The 17,873-nt window shown below is 35.0% G+C and overlaps 1 protein-coding gene across 2 annotated transcripts in view; it reads left to right on the top strand.

Annotated features, from left to right (window-relative positions):
- LOC148950763 (recQ-like DNA helicase Blm) overlaps positions 1-17,873 on the top strand; it is a 225,769-nt gene that overhangs the window by 118,985 nt on the left and 88,911 nt on the right. For both annotated transcript variants that reach the window (XM_089091738.1, XM_089091737.1), the window contains exon 3: positions 15,192-15,397. In XM_089091738.1, coding sequence (XP_088947864.1) covers positions 15,192-15,397 — 206 coding nt within the window. The remainder of the gene's footprint in view (positions 1-15,191; positions 15,398-17,873) is intronic.

The raw sequence follows: 17,873 nt of genomic DNA, 5'->3' as shown, positions 1-17,873 counted from the left end.
TCCGTTTTGAAGTTTCCACGACAGTGCTTTCAATAAAAACTTTATATGCCCCCAGGGCATAACTTACAACCCTTGCCCTGAGGGCTGTGGGGGGAGGGGTTATCATCCTTAAAGACCTAATTTTAACAATTTCCAACTACGTTAAATAAAATGGCTATCTAAAAATTTTGATTGGATGTGTTTTGGAAAAGGTGGGCGTGAGAGCGGGGCTAGTTGCCCTCAAATCACTTTCGACTATTAAAAAGGGTAGTAGCCCTTTGAATTTCAAATCAAATGAGCCCTTTTTCAAGTTTCTACGACAAAGATATCTATAAAAAACTGTATATGCCCCCTGGGCATAACTTATAACCCTTGCCCTGAAGACTGTCGGGGAAGTGTCCTGCTCAAAGGTATAATTTCCCTCAAACTTTGAACGTCGTGGGGCAAATTGGCTATCTCAAAATTTTATTGGATGTGTTTGGGGAAATGGTGGGCGTGAAAGAGTTGTTAATTGCCTTCCAATCCCTTTCGACTATTAAAAAGGGCACTAGCCATTTCAATTTCCAATCGAATGGGCCCTTTTTGAAAATTCTACAACAACAAGTTCTATAAAAACCTTATACGCCCCCAGGGCATAACATACAACCCATGCCCCGAGGGTTGTGGGGGAGTGTCCTCCTCAAAAACATATTTTCTATCTGGGAAAATATGTTTTCCCAGATAGATCATTATTCTAATCATCCCTAATAATCTTCAGGGATGATTATTCAGTAGATGGCCTATTGACTTAGTGAGATTAGCGTAATGCTCTCTTTCAATGACTCTGCCAAAGGGCCTTCTAAGTGTACAGTGTCCCTTCGTAGACTGCCCCTTCGTACATTACTCATATCTTTAGTTCCCACGAAGTTTATTACAATGATACCATGAGTTTTTTGAAAAAATTGAATCGGTTATTTCATTTTTGAACTGTTTCGAATCTCGATGTAAGGGCTGCATTGTCAAATCATACAGGGGTCTTTAGAATGTATCAAAGGATAGATTGTACAATGGGATCTCATTCACTTTGACTATTTTGGAAAGCCCAAACAATTCAAATGTGCACGGGGAGGCTGTCCACGATCCTGTGGCATTGACACTTTTTACAATATCTAAAGCAAGTTTTGAAGGAATTTACCATTATTAAATGTAAAATCAGTGTAAGTACGTCAACCTGTAGTAATATATCGTTGGTTGGAGATCGTGCGAGAAACGAGGAGTTTAATATCGTTTCCACTGGCTCTCGACTCTTCAATTGCCACCGCAACAGAGCTCATAACCTGCTGTTGTCGAACTAAGTTTTGCCGAAGTGAGATTCACTGACACATTAGGTGCATCTGTAAGTTCTTTTCGCTAAATGAAATTGGATGTGGAGAGTGTTAATTTGATGTCCACAGTATCTTTTTACGGTAACCAATGTAATTTTTCTATTTGACATTTTGAATGGGTTGAAAATAGCTTATAATCACAACCAATATTTTTTGTTAGTGCCCCAGGGCATAACATACAACCCATGCCCCGAGGGTTGCGGGGGAGGGTCCTCAAAAATATATTTTCTATCTGGAAATCAACTACGCTGAACAAAATGGCTATCTCAAAATTTTTATTGGATGTGTTTGGGGGAATGATGGGCGTGGGGGGGGCTAGTTGCACTCCAATCATTTTCGACTATTAAAAAGGGCACTAGCCCTTTGAATTTCCAATCGAATGAGCCTTTTTTGAAGTTTTTACGACAACGCCTTCTATAAAAACTTATATGCCCCCAGGGCATAACTTACAACCCTTGCCCTGAAGGCTGTGGGGGAGTGTATTCCTCAAAATCATAATTTCTATCTGGAAATCAACTACGCTGAACAAAATGGCTATCTAAAAATTTTGATTAGATGTGTGTTGGGAAATGGTGGGCGTTGAAGGGGTGTTAGTTGCCTTCCAATTACTTTAGACTATTAAAAAGGCCACAAGCCACTCCAATTTTCAATTGAATGAGCCCTTTTCGAAGTTTCTACGATAACTTCTTTGTTACGAAGTACCACACTCTAAAGGAAAAAAATAATAAATGATACATTGTGCCAAAATAATAAATGATACATCATTCTTATGTGACCCCAGGGCATAACTTACAACCCTTGCCCTGAAGGCTGTGGGGGAGTGTATTCCTCAAAAACATAATTTCTATCTAGAAATCAACTACGCTGAACAAAATAGCTATCTAAAAATTTGATTGGATGTGTTTCAGGAAATGGTGGGCGTGGAAGGGGTGTTAGTTGCCTTCCAATCACTTTCGACTATTAAAAAGGACACAAGCCACTCCAATTTCCAATTGAATGAGCCCTTTTCGAAGTTTCTGCGACAACTTCTTTGTGACGAAGTGCCCTACTCTAAAGGAAAAAAATAATAAATGATACATTGTGCCAACATCATTCTTATATGCCCTCAGGGCATAAATTAAAACCCTTGCCCCGAGGGTTTTGGGGGAGCGTCTTCCTCAAAAATATATTTTCTATCTGGAAATCAACTACGCTGAACAACCGGGCTATTTCAAAATTTTGATGGGAGGTGTTGGGGAGAAGGTTGGGCGTGGGAGGGGGGGCTAGCTTCCCACCAATCACTTTCGACTATTAGAAAGGGCAATATCCACTCCAATTTCCAATCAAATGAGCCCTTTTTGAAGTTTCTACGATATCTCCTTCGATACGAAGTGCCCGGGTATGGAGAAAAAATGGATAATACATTGTGCCCACATCGTTCTTTACTTAGGCAGCGCTATTGCGCTGCCTGTGATTTCTCTTTGTTTTGGGTTTCATATATTTAATGATGTTGATTTGTGGTAGTTCAATGCTTGAAGGATTATTTGATTGAATTTCTTCTCATTTTCGGTTTAATGGAGCTTTACTTTTCTTTGAAAAACCTGTTTTATGGAAAAATGTTTTAAATAATTTTATTAATGATACTGAATTTTAAAGTTTTGTTTATCTTTCAGTAAGAGACTATAGCAAAGAACCTTCTGTTGAAGATTTCGAAGATACTTTTAATAATGGTGATTGTTTTGAACGGTGGAATGAATCCTTTGGGCCCCAGGATTTTAATGCTGTAAGTTTTTGTTTATATAATATAGTAGTAATGTATAACAGGTCTTTGCAAATAATCATGATATAATAATCATGGGAGGCGCTGGCTCAGTAAAGATCGAAGTGGTGACAGTGTGTTATGTGTTTGTTTTTTTTCTGTTTTTTTTCTACCACTCAAAGCACTTCGTATAGAAAGAGTTGTCGATGAGACTTTAAGGACATTCCATTCGAGTGGATATTCAAAGATCTACTGTCGTTTTTATGAGTAAAAAGTGATTTGAGGGTGAACAGTCCCCCCTCACGCCCATTATTTCTCCACATACTATCAAAATTCGGAGATAGCTATTTTGTTCAGCATAGTTGAAAGGTCAAGTATTATGTATATGGGGATGTCAACCCTCTACCCTTCAGAGCCCCCAGGGAAAGAATTATCAGTTATACTAGTTGCCCAGTGTTAACATATAATCTTTTTATGGAATGGGTAGTCGTATAAGTGTCGTGAACATGCCTATGGAAGAGTTATGGTGTATAGTGACCCGGTGTCAAGAAAAGAAGCCAGATAATACAACAAATTTATATTATTCATTAAAAGAAGTCAGTGTATGACATTTAGCCTATAGAAAATAGGATAAACTTTTATAAATTAAATTATTGGAATTCCTATTTTTGACTAGTCAGTATTTTTTTTAGTTTTATTCTTTCTATAGTTTTAAAATCATAGGCGTTCTCCAATACCTGAAAGTAAGTATCTCATCGTAGACGGCTAACCATCATGCTGTATCTATGGAGTATAACACAAAATGCACAAACATCTGTTATTGCTGGAAAACGAAAATGTGTCGTTTCTTGGTTAGAAATGTCCCATTTTGGTTTTCTGTTTTTTGTCTTATAAGCAGTTTTTTCTTATTAGAGACTTTCTTATTTATTATATTTCTTGTCTAGACATCCGTTGGTGCTCAAACACTAATTAGTGAAGAAGTTGAAGAAAATGCAGAAAAAACCGCTTCGAATTCGTTTCCCTCGTCTCATTTCAAATTTCCAAAAATCACTCGGTCAAATAATCCAGAAGAGAACATACGAAAAAATGAACGAAGAATAAAGACTATGGAAAGTATTTGTAATATTTTAGAATCAATACCAGCTATTGAGCTGTGTATGCTTTCCAAAAAACATTATGTTGAACTACTCGACCTTATTGGAAAAAAAAGAGCCTTGGAGATATCTGCTGGCTCCCTGTCAAAATCTATAGAGGATAAAATCAAGGGCTCGTCATCTGCTGTTAATGGTATTAGGCCCTTACGCAGATCATTCTCGCTTGTTTCAAATGCTAGAAAAAGATTAGATCTTGGCTCGGATACCGCCCTTTCAGCAGTACCTTTGTCGATGGACAAAATGAGTGATAAACCTACCGTTGAAGTTAAAAGACCAATTCAGTTTACCTTTAAGACAGAAGTAGCTTCTAAAACTAGCAGCTCTTCTTTAGTTCTTGACAAGGCATCGGTGACGTCAGAACTCAACGATTTAGCTTGTAATCGAGATATATCGACAAGTATCCAACAGAGAATACAAGAAATGAAAGTCTAAGTACATCTTTCGGTACTTCCAGTTTTTCAGAACAGTTTGGATCTCCTGCTGTTGAAGGAGCTACAACGTCGTCTTCAGTCAATGGTAGGTAAACTATATTGAAACGTTTATTGTAATATACGGAAACTAAAAAATTAAAACCAGACCTATATTTTGTACGCTTCAAATTTTTAAACACAGTATTTTCTACATGATACAATTTTTTTCATTAATTGTCTGAACGTATGTATGATTTTTGAAGAGGTAGAGGAGATGAGAAAGAAGGTTTACACCAAGAGAAAATAGTGTACAGTTGTGACGATTATTGAAAGCTCGGTGAAGTTCCGGTCGGTGGTAGACGTTAAGGGGATGTATAATTCCTTATGCGTCTGAATTTTCCCTTGATTCACACCTCTGCCTTTTTCTGCCATAAATTAAAGCTGTAGAGGTAATGTTTTTACCTACAAAGAGCTGAAGTAAACTATGGAGTTAAAAGTAGTGAAAACATATCGATCCAGCTTTTGAAGGGCTCACTTTTAACATTTTCTATGTTTTTAACTTATTTGCCCTAGGGGGGGGGATGTTGTCTTTTTCTTAGATTTTGGTTTTATCAAGTTTCTTTATTGTCATTATTTTTGGATTTTTTTTGCCTTATTTTCAATATTTAGTAACCTATTTACACAAATTTTACATTTCGTGATTGATTAGTACAGTTATACTGTCGTTTGCTTGGGCCTATTTTAACATAATTCGCCGAAGAAGAAGAGTTATTAAGGTAAATTTGGCTTCACTTTCTGAATTTAATGTTCGTTCAGAATAACAATCTTGAAATAGCTCTGGTATGATGAAACTTTTAATTTTCGTACCTTTTAACCTATGTCAAATCTCGAAATTTTGGTCCACTTGGCTTGAATTTTTTCTCTTTTTTTCCTTGCCAAAGTGCATCTAACTTTTAATTTTCTAATGGTTTTACAATTATCAGGTTTTGTTTTTCCTTTACAAAATGATAAAGAAAAAGCAACACATTCTTTATCTTTCAAATGAAACATATAGACTCATTTTTGGCTTAAACTTATTTATTGCTCTAATGCAACCGTTTACGCTGAATTTTTTAAATACAACAAACTTTTTTTGTTCAGAAGGTTTTTTTCGAAAAACTCAGGAAATTTGCTCTTATTGCGATTCAAATTTACCAACCATCCTGGCTTTATAGTGTTTAGGTGTGTTCTTTAGAAAAATCTTGGTGTTTATTCCCTATCTTTTAACTGCTTTCGAAAAGGTCCTTCGTGCAACTTTTTTTTTACTGAAGTCAAACTTACCATTATATTTTAACAAAATTCCAGCATATTTGCGTTAACATTTCAATTTAAAGGTATTATGGTTATTATTAATCTATTACATTTCAAAGTTTATAAAATTCAAAATTTGGGTATATATAAAAAGAGGAAAACAATAGAAAAGCTTACACTTCAAATAAACAATGTGAAATAGAGCGTGTCAATAAATGATTAGGATTGATTACATCAGTTATGAAATTGAAATTTTTTTTTCATCAGCTAGAAAAAAGTTCATGTGCATCTGTGATGTATTTTTTTTTTTATATAGTGTTATTTCTTCGTCTCAAGAGGAAACACAAAAGGAAATTGGTATATCCGTAAAATGAAATTCATACGGTCTCTTTTCTAACCTCGTAAGGATTCTCCAAAAGGGAGCCAGAGCTTCGAGCAAAAATTGTTTTATATATGAAGAAAAATACCCAATCCTCAATACCTCCCTCTTTAGCTCTTAGTATAGCCATAGGGTTTCCTATCAGGCTCGTAGGAATTTTCACTTAGCAGATGTGATTGGTATTGTTCTGTCATCTTCGATTGATGAGTTGTTTTAGTATTGCTTCCATTAATACTATGTTCGTGTCGCTATCGATTGCACAACTGATGTTATCAATAGATCGTTATTGATTTATCGGATTGTTTCACATTGCTTTAAAATTTTCATATGAGATATAGCGCCATCTCGTGATACTCACCATTGTCTCAATATGTATATAGCTGACTTTCACTTGGTGCCTGACAGCAATCCGACAATGCCAATGCCCTTAATATGGGTTTCACTTTTCCAGGTGTTTGCACTTTATACCCGGTCTTAAAGGTATAAAAGAATTTTTTTTAGTATTGTTTCGTCTTATTTCAACTTTGCACACAAGGGAATTATTGCCCTATTTCTTAATACTCCCCATCGTCTTAATATGAAGATAGCTTACCTTGGCTGTGCTTCTGACACCGCTCAAACGATGTCTATGAGAATGACTTACATTTCTGGTTCACTGAACCTGGCATTCTGTAAATTTAGCACTCCCAGCGAATGTCCTTAACCCAGTAGATATAAGCAAGGATACTAGATGTATATTTTCATAGTTGAGAATCATTGTTTAGACTGCGCAATGATAGTTTTTGAACTTTTAAGTTAAAAACACTTTTATTATTGAAGTGGGTGGTTTTACACAATTGAAAGTTGATGGAGTGGACAGTCATGATATAAAGACAAGTGTCTCTGACGCTGCAGAAGAAACTACAAGAGGTTTTAGACTAATATTCGAGTGGGATGAAAACTTTGGCAGATATGTGATATCATTGGACAGATTCAAGCTAGAGCAACAATTATGTTTTGCAGTAAAGGTGAACATAATCTGTTTACCTAGGCTACAAGATGGGTTGAACACAATCTTGAATAATATTGAAGACAGTGAAAATAAAACCCTTTGATTATTTGATTTGCATACATAGCGTCAAGTCTAGTAGAACACTGCCGCCAGGGATGATTATTCAGTAGATTGCCAATTGACTTACTGAGATTATCGTAATGCTCTCGGTCAATGACTCTGCTAAAATGCCCTCTAGGTTTACAGTGCCCCTTCGTACAATATTCATATCTTTAGTTCCCAAGAAGTTTCTTGCAATGATACCATGAGTTCTTTGAAAACATTGAATCGGTTATTTAATTTTTGAACTGTTTTGAGTCTCGATGTAGGGGCTGTATTGTCAACTCATACAGGGATTTTTAGGATGTATCAAAGAACAGATTGTACAGTGGGATCTCATTCACTTTGAATTCTATTTTTGAAAGCCCAAACAATTCAAATGTGCACGGGGAGGCTGTCTATGATCCTGCGGCACTGGCACTTTTTACAATATCTAAAGCAAGTTTTGAAAGAAATTACCATTAATAAATGTAAAATCGGTGTAAGTCCGTCAACCTGTAGTAAAATATCGTTGGTCACAGATTGTGCGAGAAAAGGGCAGTTTAGTATTGTTTTCACTGGCTCTCAACTCTTCAATTGCCACCGCAACAGAGCTCATAACCTGATGTTTTCGAACAAAGTTTTGCCGAAGTGGGATTCACTGATACACTAGGTGCATCTGTAAGTTCTTTTCGCTTAATGAAATTGGATGAGAAGAGTTTTAATTTTATGTCTAGAGTATCTCTTTACGGTAACCAATGTAATTTTTCTATTTACCATCTTGAAGGGGTTGAAAATAGCTTATAATCACAACCAAGGTTTTTGTTAGTGCTAAAGGGTCACCTAATACTGTTCTTAGTGTTAACTGACCAAGCGGTAAATATGGGATGTTTATGGGTATGTATATTAGAGTGGACATATATTATAATGATGAACGTGTTCTTGTTGGTTTTCCGTTCTAGAACAAGTAGCTGGGGAACCTTGCTACTACCAATTCTTGAGGTCTCAACAGATGATGCTGCTAGGTGTCTTATTATTTGCCAAGATAGATTTGAAATCTTTATCATCTTCTTGTAACGTTTGATATTGGTTTTGCATGTTTCATTAAACCTTTGAGAATTTGTCTATCCATAATAAGGCTTTTGGAAAGTAAGAAGACTTTAAAAAGCTTAAGAGGTGGTTTTCAAATGGTAGTGAACTCTTATGATTTGTGACCAAATCGGATATCAAATTAACTAAATTGTAAATGTTGTCGTGAATTTCAATTGGACATATCGATTTGAGCGTGTTCACTTCCCATGAGGTAGTTCAACAGTCTATTACTTTAAATTCGATAAGACTATGGCAATAAATTCCCAACAAACTTGACAAAACTTTGCCAAAGTTGAAGCTATACCTTCTTCGAATTTTGTTGTTTTGTTGGTGATAGGGGTCGCGATGTTCTTGAATTTTGCGATGCTTCTTTTTTGTCAATGACACTCACGTTGGTTGGTTTCTCTTGTAAGGCTTTTGTCTGTCCACTTGTTGAAGTACATTGTGAAGCATTTGAAGTTTTGGATAGTCCACAATACTGTCATCTATACATAATCTCAGCTATAAAATAGCTTAGATTGTGCTCAAAGCATTTCGCTGGTGAAAGAATTAACTCTAATTGGAGTCAACTTGTAGGGTTTAGCCAGTTTCTTTGAACTACCAAACACAACTGTTTACAAGTCCTGCAATTATTGGTAGTTAAATTGCAAGAAAGCTTCCACCCGCTTGGGGAAGACACTTTCTTTTGAGTTGTAGACTTTTTTTCCCTTCTGACCGCTAAGGCAAGAACAATAGGTCGATGTTACTATGTCTGCTGCTTAACTACTTCTGGAACTTGAAGTTTGCATTCAGCTAAATTTAAACATAGCTATGATATGAGACTTGTTGCCTTATTGTATGCTGAAAGTATGAATTAGGTGACGCCAGGATAAATCTTTTTTTTCAGAGTATGTGGGAACTTGAATTACAAACGACTCTGTAAGTGTTATAGTATGTATAGGTAGGAACAATAACAATGAAGTAGAAACAATAAGATTATTGTTCCTACCTCATTGTTGAGAAGTCAACGGGCATTATGACTATAAGTCTACTGATTTTTGTTTGACTGTTACAAAGAGCAATACATTCAATTGAAAATCCATTGTGCAATATTTCATCAAATCATAAAATACAGAACACGTGAGTTTCATATTATGAGTGAAAAAATTGTCGTTGACTTGACAAAGATACATAATAAGAGTGTAGTTACTTTATATTGTAGGAAAAATTGATTTTCGTTACAAGATCAACACAAAGTGAATCCATGTGATATACCAACACTAGTTACTCTTGACAATGATGATCACTTACATGTATCAGAAGAAATCTAAAGAAAATCTATTCAAGAAAACGAAAAAGACTTCTGTGTATATAGAAAAAATTAATCTATAAACAAATTTACAATTATTGTTAATACACTTTATTCTTAGGGAATTGAAATCAACATTACACAAACGGGAATGTGTATTTTTTGCTATGAAATCATTGTTGTCCACGTAAATGTTGAGAAATTCTCAGTGGGTACTGCCACGACATCTGAAAACACAATACAATAGTTCATGGAACCCATGGCTTTTGGTTGACAAATCTTGCATTCTCTTCCGGTTTTGAACAATAGACTATCCCTTGCTTTAAATAAAGGTCTTGATATGGGGAGTGTAGAATGTGTGTGGTAGGTCGAGAAGATTGAAAAATTCTACATATTTCATTGTTTAAAAAATTCTTAGCTAGTGTCCAGTCTGTGTGTCCATTGGGCTACTATTAACATAACAATGATGGTAATATTGTTCGCACTGTGAATTTGTCCGTGATAATCCGAGAGTACACCATAGGATTTGTATTTCGACATAAATGGATCCTAATGAAACCCTTTGATTATTTGATTTGCTTACATAGCATCAAGTCTAGCAGAACACTGCCACCAGGGATGATTATTCAGTAGGTGGCCTATTGACTTAGTGATATTAGCGTAATGCTCTCTTTCAATGACTCTGCTAAAGGGCCTTCTAAGTGTACAGTGACCCTTCGTACAGTGCCCCTTCGTACAATACTCATATCTTTAGTTCCCACGAAGTTTATTACAATGATACCATGAGTTTTTCGAAAACATTGAATCGGTTATTTCATTTTTGAACTGTTTTGAATTTCGATATAAGGGCTGTATTGTCAACTCATGCAGGGGTCTTTAGGATGTATTGAAGAATAGATTGTACAGTGGGATCTCATTTACTTTGAATTCTATTTTGGAAAGCCCAAGCAATTCAAATGTGCACTGGGAGGCTGTCCACGATCCTGTGGCATTGGTACTTTTTACAGTATCTAGAGCAAGTTGTTAAAGAATTTACCATTAATAAATGTAAAATCAGTGTAAGTATGTCAACCTGTAGTAATATATCGTTGGTTGGAGATCGTGCGAGAAACGAGCAGTTTAATATTGTTTCCACTGGCTCTCAACTCTTCAGTTGCCACCGCAACAGAGCTCATAACCTGCTGTTGTCGAACTAAGTTTTGCCGAAGCGAGATTCACTGATACATTAGGTGCATCTGTAAGTTCTTTTCGCTAAATGAAATTGGATGAGGAGAGTGTTAATTTTATGTCCACAGTATCTTTTTACGGTAACGAATGTAATTTTTCTATTTGACATTTTGAATGGGTTGAAAATAGCTTATAATCACAACCAAGATTTTTGTTAGTGCTAAAGGGTCACCTCATTCTGTTCTTAGTGTTAACTGACCAAACGGTAAATATGGAATGTTTATTGGTATATATTAGAGTGGACATATATTATGATGATGAACGTGTTCCTGTTGGTTTTCCGTTCTAGAACACGTTGTAGGGGAGCGTTGCTACTACCAATTGTTGAGGTCTCAACAGATGATGCATAAACAAATATAAAACTATTCAAGCAGAAGGTGAGTGCATAGTCTGAAAAAATTACACGGTCCATCCCACTGCTGCTGCTAGCATTTTAAACTTTGATTACATTATTTTTTTAAACCAAGAACATCTCTCAAATTATTTTGAGAACAGTCCTCAATCTCAGTTGGGGAGCTAATATAGATCTTTCCCTGTTCCGTTAAATAGTTAGATCGGAAGGCACCATTCTTGTGTATAATAGTTAATTGGAAAGCACCAATGCTGTAGTCAAATTTTCGTACCCCTTCGTTGCTAGCGTATGGCCAATCATGGGGTCTGACTTTTGTATCATATTTCCACTCCTTTCTCAAGACATCATATGTATTCTTGAAAATAAAATCGAGGAGCGCAACTTCTCAGTTCCATTCACATTTGATGGCAGGAGAGAGTTTGGTCCAAAAGTCACTTGTTTTATAAAAATTGTTATACAGGGGTCATTGAAATTGGACATATGTTGCACATGGTAGCCATTAGGATTGGGTATTATGTATGTGTTTAACGTTTATCTAAGAATCAAAATCAGAGTTTTATCCTAGCCAACAGAGTAGGAACTCTCTTAAGCTGCAATGAGTTTAAATTTTTAATATCTTTTCAATCTGACGGATTCCTCTATCGTTGTTGACTTTTTGAAGTTCATAATTATAAAACAAGATGTGAATCTCTTCATCTTTGGTATCTCTTATGCGATAGATTATAGGTTTAATCTCTAAGACTTTTTACACTCTAAAAAGTTCAGTGAACCGGAAAAAAATCCCCTTTTCCAAGCCATTAGTAGTTTGGTTAATTCTAACCATATCACCGACAGACCTTTTTCTTCTATTCCACTTTCATTGGAATATTGTTTGAGAAAATGTCAGTTTTGTTGCCATTGCGCCAATGAACTTCAAAAGGACTAAGCTTGTATAGAGAGTGATGGGGTGTTGATTGTTAATATTTATGATTCTATCCAAGTCTTTAACATAAGCAACAGTGTTTCTGAATGCATGATATCGTGAAATAAGAAGAAAAATAGCTCTAATCAATCGCTCTGCTACTGCAGCTTTTATTGGACTGTGAATGTGCATTAAATTATATTATAGTTGCATTATATTTCTGCATTTTCTTTATACATGTGAATTGATAAATTCAGCTCCTTAATCCGTTTCAATTTTCTTATAACAATCTTCGTCGAGTATAGTCTCTAGAGCTTTAGCAACTTCTTCGCCTCTTTGTTTGCAAAGTAATGCCTTCTGTAAAACTGCTAAGGATGCTGATTGCAATTTATATATACTTGACGGGATTATTGCGACTCCTCTGAATCTCGACTAGAGTCAAAAGATCTGCTTGTTTAATTTTCAAGGGAAAAAAGGTATAGTCTTTCTTTAGTGACTGTCACAAATCTTGTGACTTTGATGAAGAGTGTAAATTGGTTATTTGGTAGATATTCTCTTGCTAGATTCTTTTGAAGTCCCGTCAGTTGGGCAATTGTACTAGGGGACTTCCCATTTCCCAATATTCTCATAAACTTGTTTCAAAACTTTTACAACATTGAATGCAAACTCGTACCAATGAAGCCACTGCCCTTTTGCACACTGATGATTGGTGATGGTGGTGAATTGAATGTCATATCATGACACCATTGCTTATTCCTACTTTCCAGTGTCGTCGTCAAATCGCTTATAGGGTTATCATAATTGTTCTTAATACTGCTAGGTGTCTTATTATTTGCCAAGATAGATTTGAAATCTTTATCATCTTCTTTTAACGTTTGATAGTGGTTTTGCATGTTTCATTAAACCTTTGAGAATTTGTCTATCCATAATAAGGCTTTTGGAAAGTATGAAGACTTTAAAAAGCTTAAGAGGTGGTTGTCAAATGGTAGTGAACTTTTATGATTTGTGACCAAATCGGATATCAAATTAACTAAATTGTAAATGTTGTCGTGAATTTCAATTGGACATATCGATTTGAGCGTGTTCACTTCCCATGAGGTAGTTCAACAGTCTATTACTTTAAATTCTATTACTTCAACAGTCAACAGTCTATTACTTTAAATTAGGTGACGCCAGGATAAATGTGTTTGTTTAGAGTATGCGGTAACTTGAATTACGAACGACTCTGTAAATGTTATAGTATGTACAATTCAATGCTAGTGTTCTCATACACTTGCTTTGATGAAGTGGATTGCGGAGGATGATAGTTACGGAATTTTTTTCGTTGCTAGAGCGCTCAGCAAACAATTTTAGCGTCTCATATGACAATTGTTCAACGGATTTATCTAAATCTCCAATAAGCGGCCAAGAACTTAGCTCAATAGTGTTATTCACATCAAGCCCTTGTATAAATTTTGTGTTTGGTGCAAAGCCTTTATCTTGTCATAGGATTCTTACCATATACTAGAGCAATTGCAAATTTTGTGTGGATTTGCCGAAAATCTGTACTACAATAGTTTCGTGTTTCTAGACATTGACGGTCCACCAATAACGATCTGATACATGTTTCTCCGCTCAAAATCCAAATACAACTAAGTGTAGAATGCTTTTGACTATTGAATAAATAATTTCCTATTTCTCGTATTCGACAACTTTTCTCCCAATTTCCAAAAACAAAGTAGAATAAAGTTTAAAATCATAGAATCGTTTGTATTTAAAACAATCACTCTCTAAAAAAAGGAAAAAAAAACAAAACAATATATATCATTTATTGTACAGGACTAAATTCAAACAATTGTTGTTGTTTTTTAATTGACAATATAAATCTCTTACAAAATAAAAATAACATTCTTATTCAAAATAACGGGCAATTTTTTTTATGTAAAAAGACCATATTCGAGTAATTCTTTGAGCATATTCTTTCGAAATGGTAACAAGGTCAAATTGCGGGCTGCGATTTCGAAAACTCTTCACCCCATTTTGCCACGGGCTGAGTTCAAATGAGTTCAACCTTAGTTTTCACTTTCGATCTTTCTCGACAAAAGTGTCAAGAAACGTTTGCAAATTTCGTTTTTTTTTCGTGGGAGGGGGGGGGACAATTTCGTCCTCATGGAAAATTGGCTCAGTGGAAAACACCTCTTCCAAAAAGCAATGTCTGTATTCATCCCAATAACAAATACTATACGTAAATAATGAGCAAAATTTCACAGCTTACAGTCCTTTTCCCAGATGTTATGGAGGTTCATTTCTTTCTGAGAGGCATATTTATTTGACCTTTCAATAATGCGTAACGAAATGACTCTCGATGTTTCGATTGAATGATTTTGGGGACAAAAGGGGCTTGTGGGGTTTGCCAGTTACCCTGTGTTCTTTTTTGTCATTAGATATATTAAATAGGGCACTAGAACTTTCGATTTCAGTTGGGTTGTGCCCTCTCTTGATCTTCTATTATAGGATCATAGGATCACCCATAAAAAAATACGTATGTGATTTTTTCTTCCGGAAAAAAAATGAAATTCCTCAGTATTACATATGGGAGCTTGAAACCCCCTTTTGTGGGGATTTCCGATACGCTGAATGTGATGTTATAATTTTTGTTAAAATTCCATGATATTTTGGGAATGTTAAAACCCTCCCTCTTTTTCGAAAATCACTCAAATTTTTCTCAGGCTTGTACCTTGATGGTTAATATTAAATTAAATTAAGTTTATATAAAATTTTATATATTTGTAATCAAAATAAAAAACCTAATTTTTTCATATATCTATTGTTGTCAAAATTCCATTTTTTTTTTAGTTTCGGTTAACATTGACCCTAGTTGCTAACAGTTGGTTTCCAGTCACCATGAACTTTTTGATTCTTTGTAAAAATGATCTCTTACATATAATTTGAAATAAAAAATATTTTAGCATCAGTAAACAGAACCTCTCTGGAGCCTGGTCACAGTCTGATGTCGCCAATTTATAACCCAGATAGCCCATTAAAGCATTCAGAAGCAGCAGAGAGAAGGTTAAAGCATTGCACAAACGGGAAGTTTCGAGAAAATATAAGGAATGATGGATTAACTGGAGAGTTTGATAGAAAAAACTATTCTCACAGCAATGAAATGATGGAGGTAAATCATTTGCAAATTGTAAGGAATTTAAAGACTAGTTGCTTGTATTGGTTGGTATAATAGTATAGTTTTAGCTTATGTAGATACAATCTGGTAAAAAGCAATTGATTCATGAAATTTTCGTATTTCAGATAAGGCAATAGATTGAGCTATATCCCTAGAAGGAATATATTGATTTTCGTTTGCTCTTTTGACTCCTTTGTTGCAGATAGATCAGAAACTACATACAATCTAAGTCATTTTATGTTTACATTGTTTCTGAAAAAATTTGTGATCAAAGATGAAAAACGTTATTCATCTTCATTTATGCATGGCTTGAGATAAAAAAAAACTTTTGGTCAATTTGAATTTCCTCAGCTTGTATGTTGAAGTCTCTGAAAATAGGGAAGAAATCACATTGAGTACGTGTGACACTGTTTCTTAGTTTATATAGAGTTGTCCACCCCTCTACTCAAAAAGGAGATTAATAAATTATAAGGTCAGTCGCTACATCTTGTGTTCTAGCGTCATTTTTTGGCTAAAAATGTTTAGATGATATTATTTTAATTTAAACTACACTATGCAACATAATATAATACATAATATTTTACTATGTTTTTCCACAACTCTTAAAAGGTTTATGGACTCAACATGTTTTTGAAACAACTCTTATTTTTTTCTGGTGTAATTTGGCCCTCTATGACGAGTTTTACTAGGCAACTGATGACCAAGTTGGATTCGTCAATGTAATTTCGCAGTTCACCTCTTTTTTATATCTACTTACGTGGCTTTTCAGGTGAACAGATCTTTTTTTTGTCTGGCTAATTTTAAGAACAAGTTACAGTAAAATAGCTGAAATCAACCTTCAAGTCGAAATTACCAATTTGACACCGAAAACTTTGAGGTCATTGTTACAAACTTTGTTATTTTTTTCTACTATTTTGCAATTATGAAACAAAAGTGATTCAAAGCCTCGTGACAGCTAGTTTTCAAAACTCTGTAAACTGTAAGGCATGCGTAAACTACTCCTTGGCAGTTTTTTCATATTTAATATTCAAATTAGAATCGCTTTTGTAGAAGTCGAAAATTTTGAGATCATTATTGTTCGAGAAGAACGACAGAACTCAGGATATTGACATTGTGAAACGCGAGGGAAAAGTTCCTATAAATCTATGCACAATTTCTGTCAATTCTCGACTAAAAAGAATCAATTTTTTAGCCGACTAAACAGTGTAAAAAAGAAACAAAATGGAACATATTTAGCTCTGAACGTGCACTTCTTAGGGATTAAGTAACATCAAGTTCGCACAGAATATGGAACTATGTCCTTGAGAGCTTGAATTAAAATTTAGTGTTTTGATTGGGTTTCACAGAAGAATTAAGGAAAAGTCCGATGCAAAATCTCTAATCTTTTTTTTTATTATTATGAGAACATTTTTGATTTGGTCGAGCTTTCCAAAAGTCTATATGTGTGCATTGCATGGCCTGAAACTAGGACTGAAATAAGCTCAGCTGCGATCTATCTCATTGGTGGGGAGAGAGGAAGATAGGGTCATTTCATAATATTATCATTGGCACATTCTTCAAAATTGGTTTTCGGGTCTCAACTAAACTTCTTGGAAGTAAGGACCATCGTCCTAGTTTTGCCTCTTGGCTGGCCGGATCGAATCTTATCCTAAGGGAGGAAGTGAAAAGGGGGTTCTTATCATCTGGGCATACAACAAATTGTGTTGTCACATCTCATCCCAAACTTAGTTGGAAGCATCAGTTAATGTTCTAGTTTTGATTTTTGGGAGTTTATGATAGACACAGCTTGATTTCCTATTGTGATGTACCCCCTACCCTAACTTTAAAAGTCTCAAGCCTACTGCGTCATTTGCGTTTTATGAAAACTATATGTGCCTTGAAAAGCTCTTGGAAAGAACCAATAAGATTGAACGTGATATTTAATATATAATGAAATTAATTTCTCAAAGCTAAGCACTCAAGATTTTATCCACTGTAATTTTGTTTTTATTTTTAATGTTGTAAATTTATAAGAAAATATTTGTAATGTAATTCGTTTTCAGTAAAGCTCGAATGACGGATTAGGTGAATACTGATACAGCTAGGGGAGGGGGATGGGGGCAATTGACAACTTTTGTTTAGGTGATTGATTTTGCGAGTTTTAAATTTTATTTGAATATTCAATTTAAGTTTTGCTCGTTGTATATTTTTTTGTTATGATTGTATATTTAATTTCTGTTCGTTTTGGGTTTCATTTATTCTCTATAGTAATTTCTGGTCAATTTGAATTTGAAATATTATTGTAATTTGTTTCTGCTTTTAAATTTTAAACTTAATATCGTTGGCCGTTCGTTAGATATTGCTTTTGTGTCCTTTTTCACAGGCCTCCATGGTGCTATGCACTAGTGCTAGGCACGAGAATAAAGCTTCTGCGGTTAAGGTAGGAAGTGAGGTTAGTAGCTGGTTTCGTATTAAATCAGGAGTTAAGCCC

This window comes from Artemia sp. Qi Xiang Cuo, chromosome 7 (genome assembly GCF_049724085.1).
Source record: "Artemia sp. Qi Xiang Cuo chromosome 7, ASM4972408v1, whole genome shotgun sequence".
Taxonomy (NCBI): Eukaryota; Metazoa; Arthropoda; class Branchiopoda; order Anostraca; family Artemiidae; genus Artemia; species Artemia sp. Qi Xiang Cuo.
This window is presented reverse-complemented; position numbering and strand designations above follow the sequence as displayed.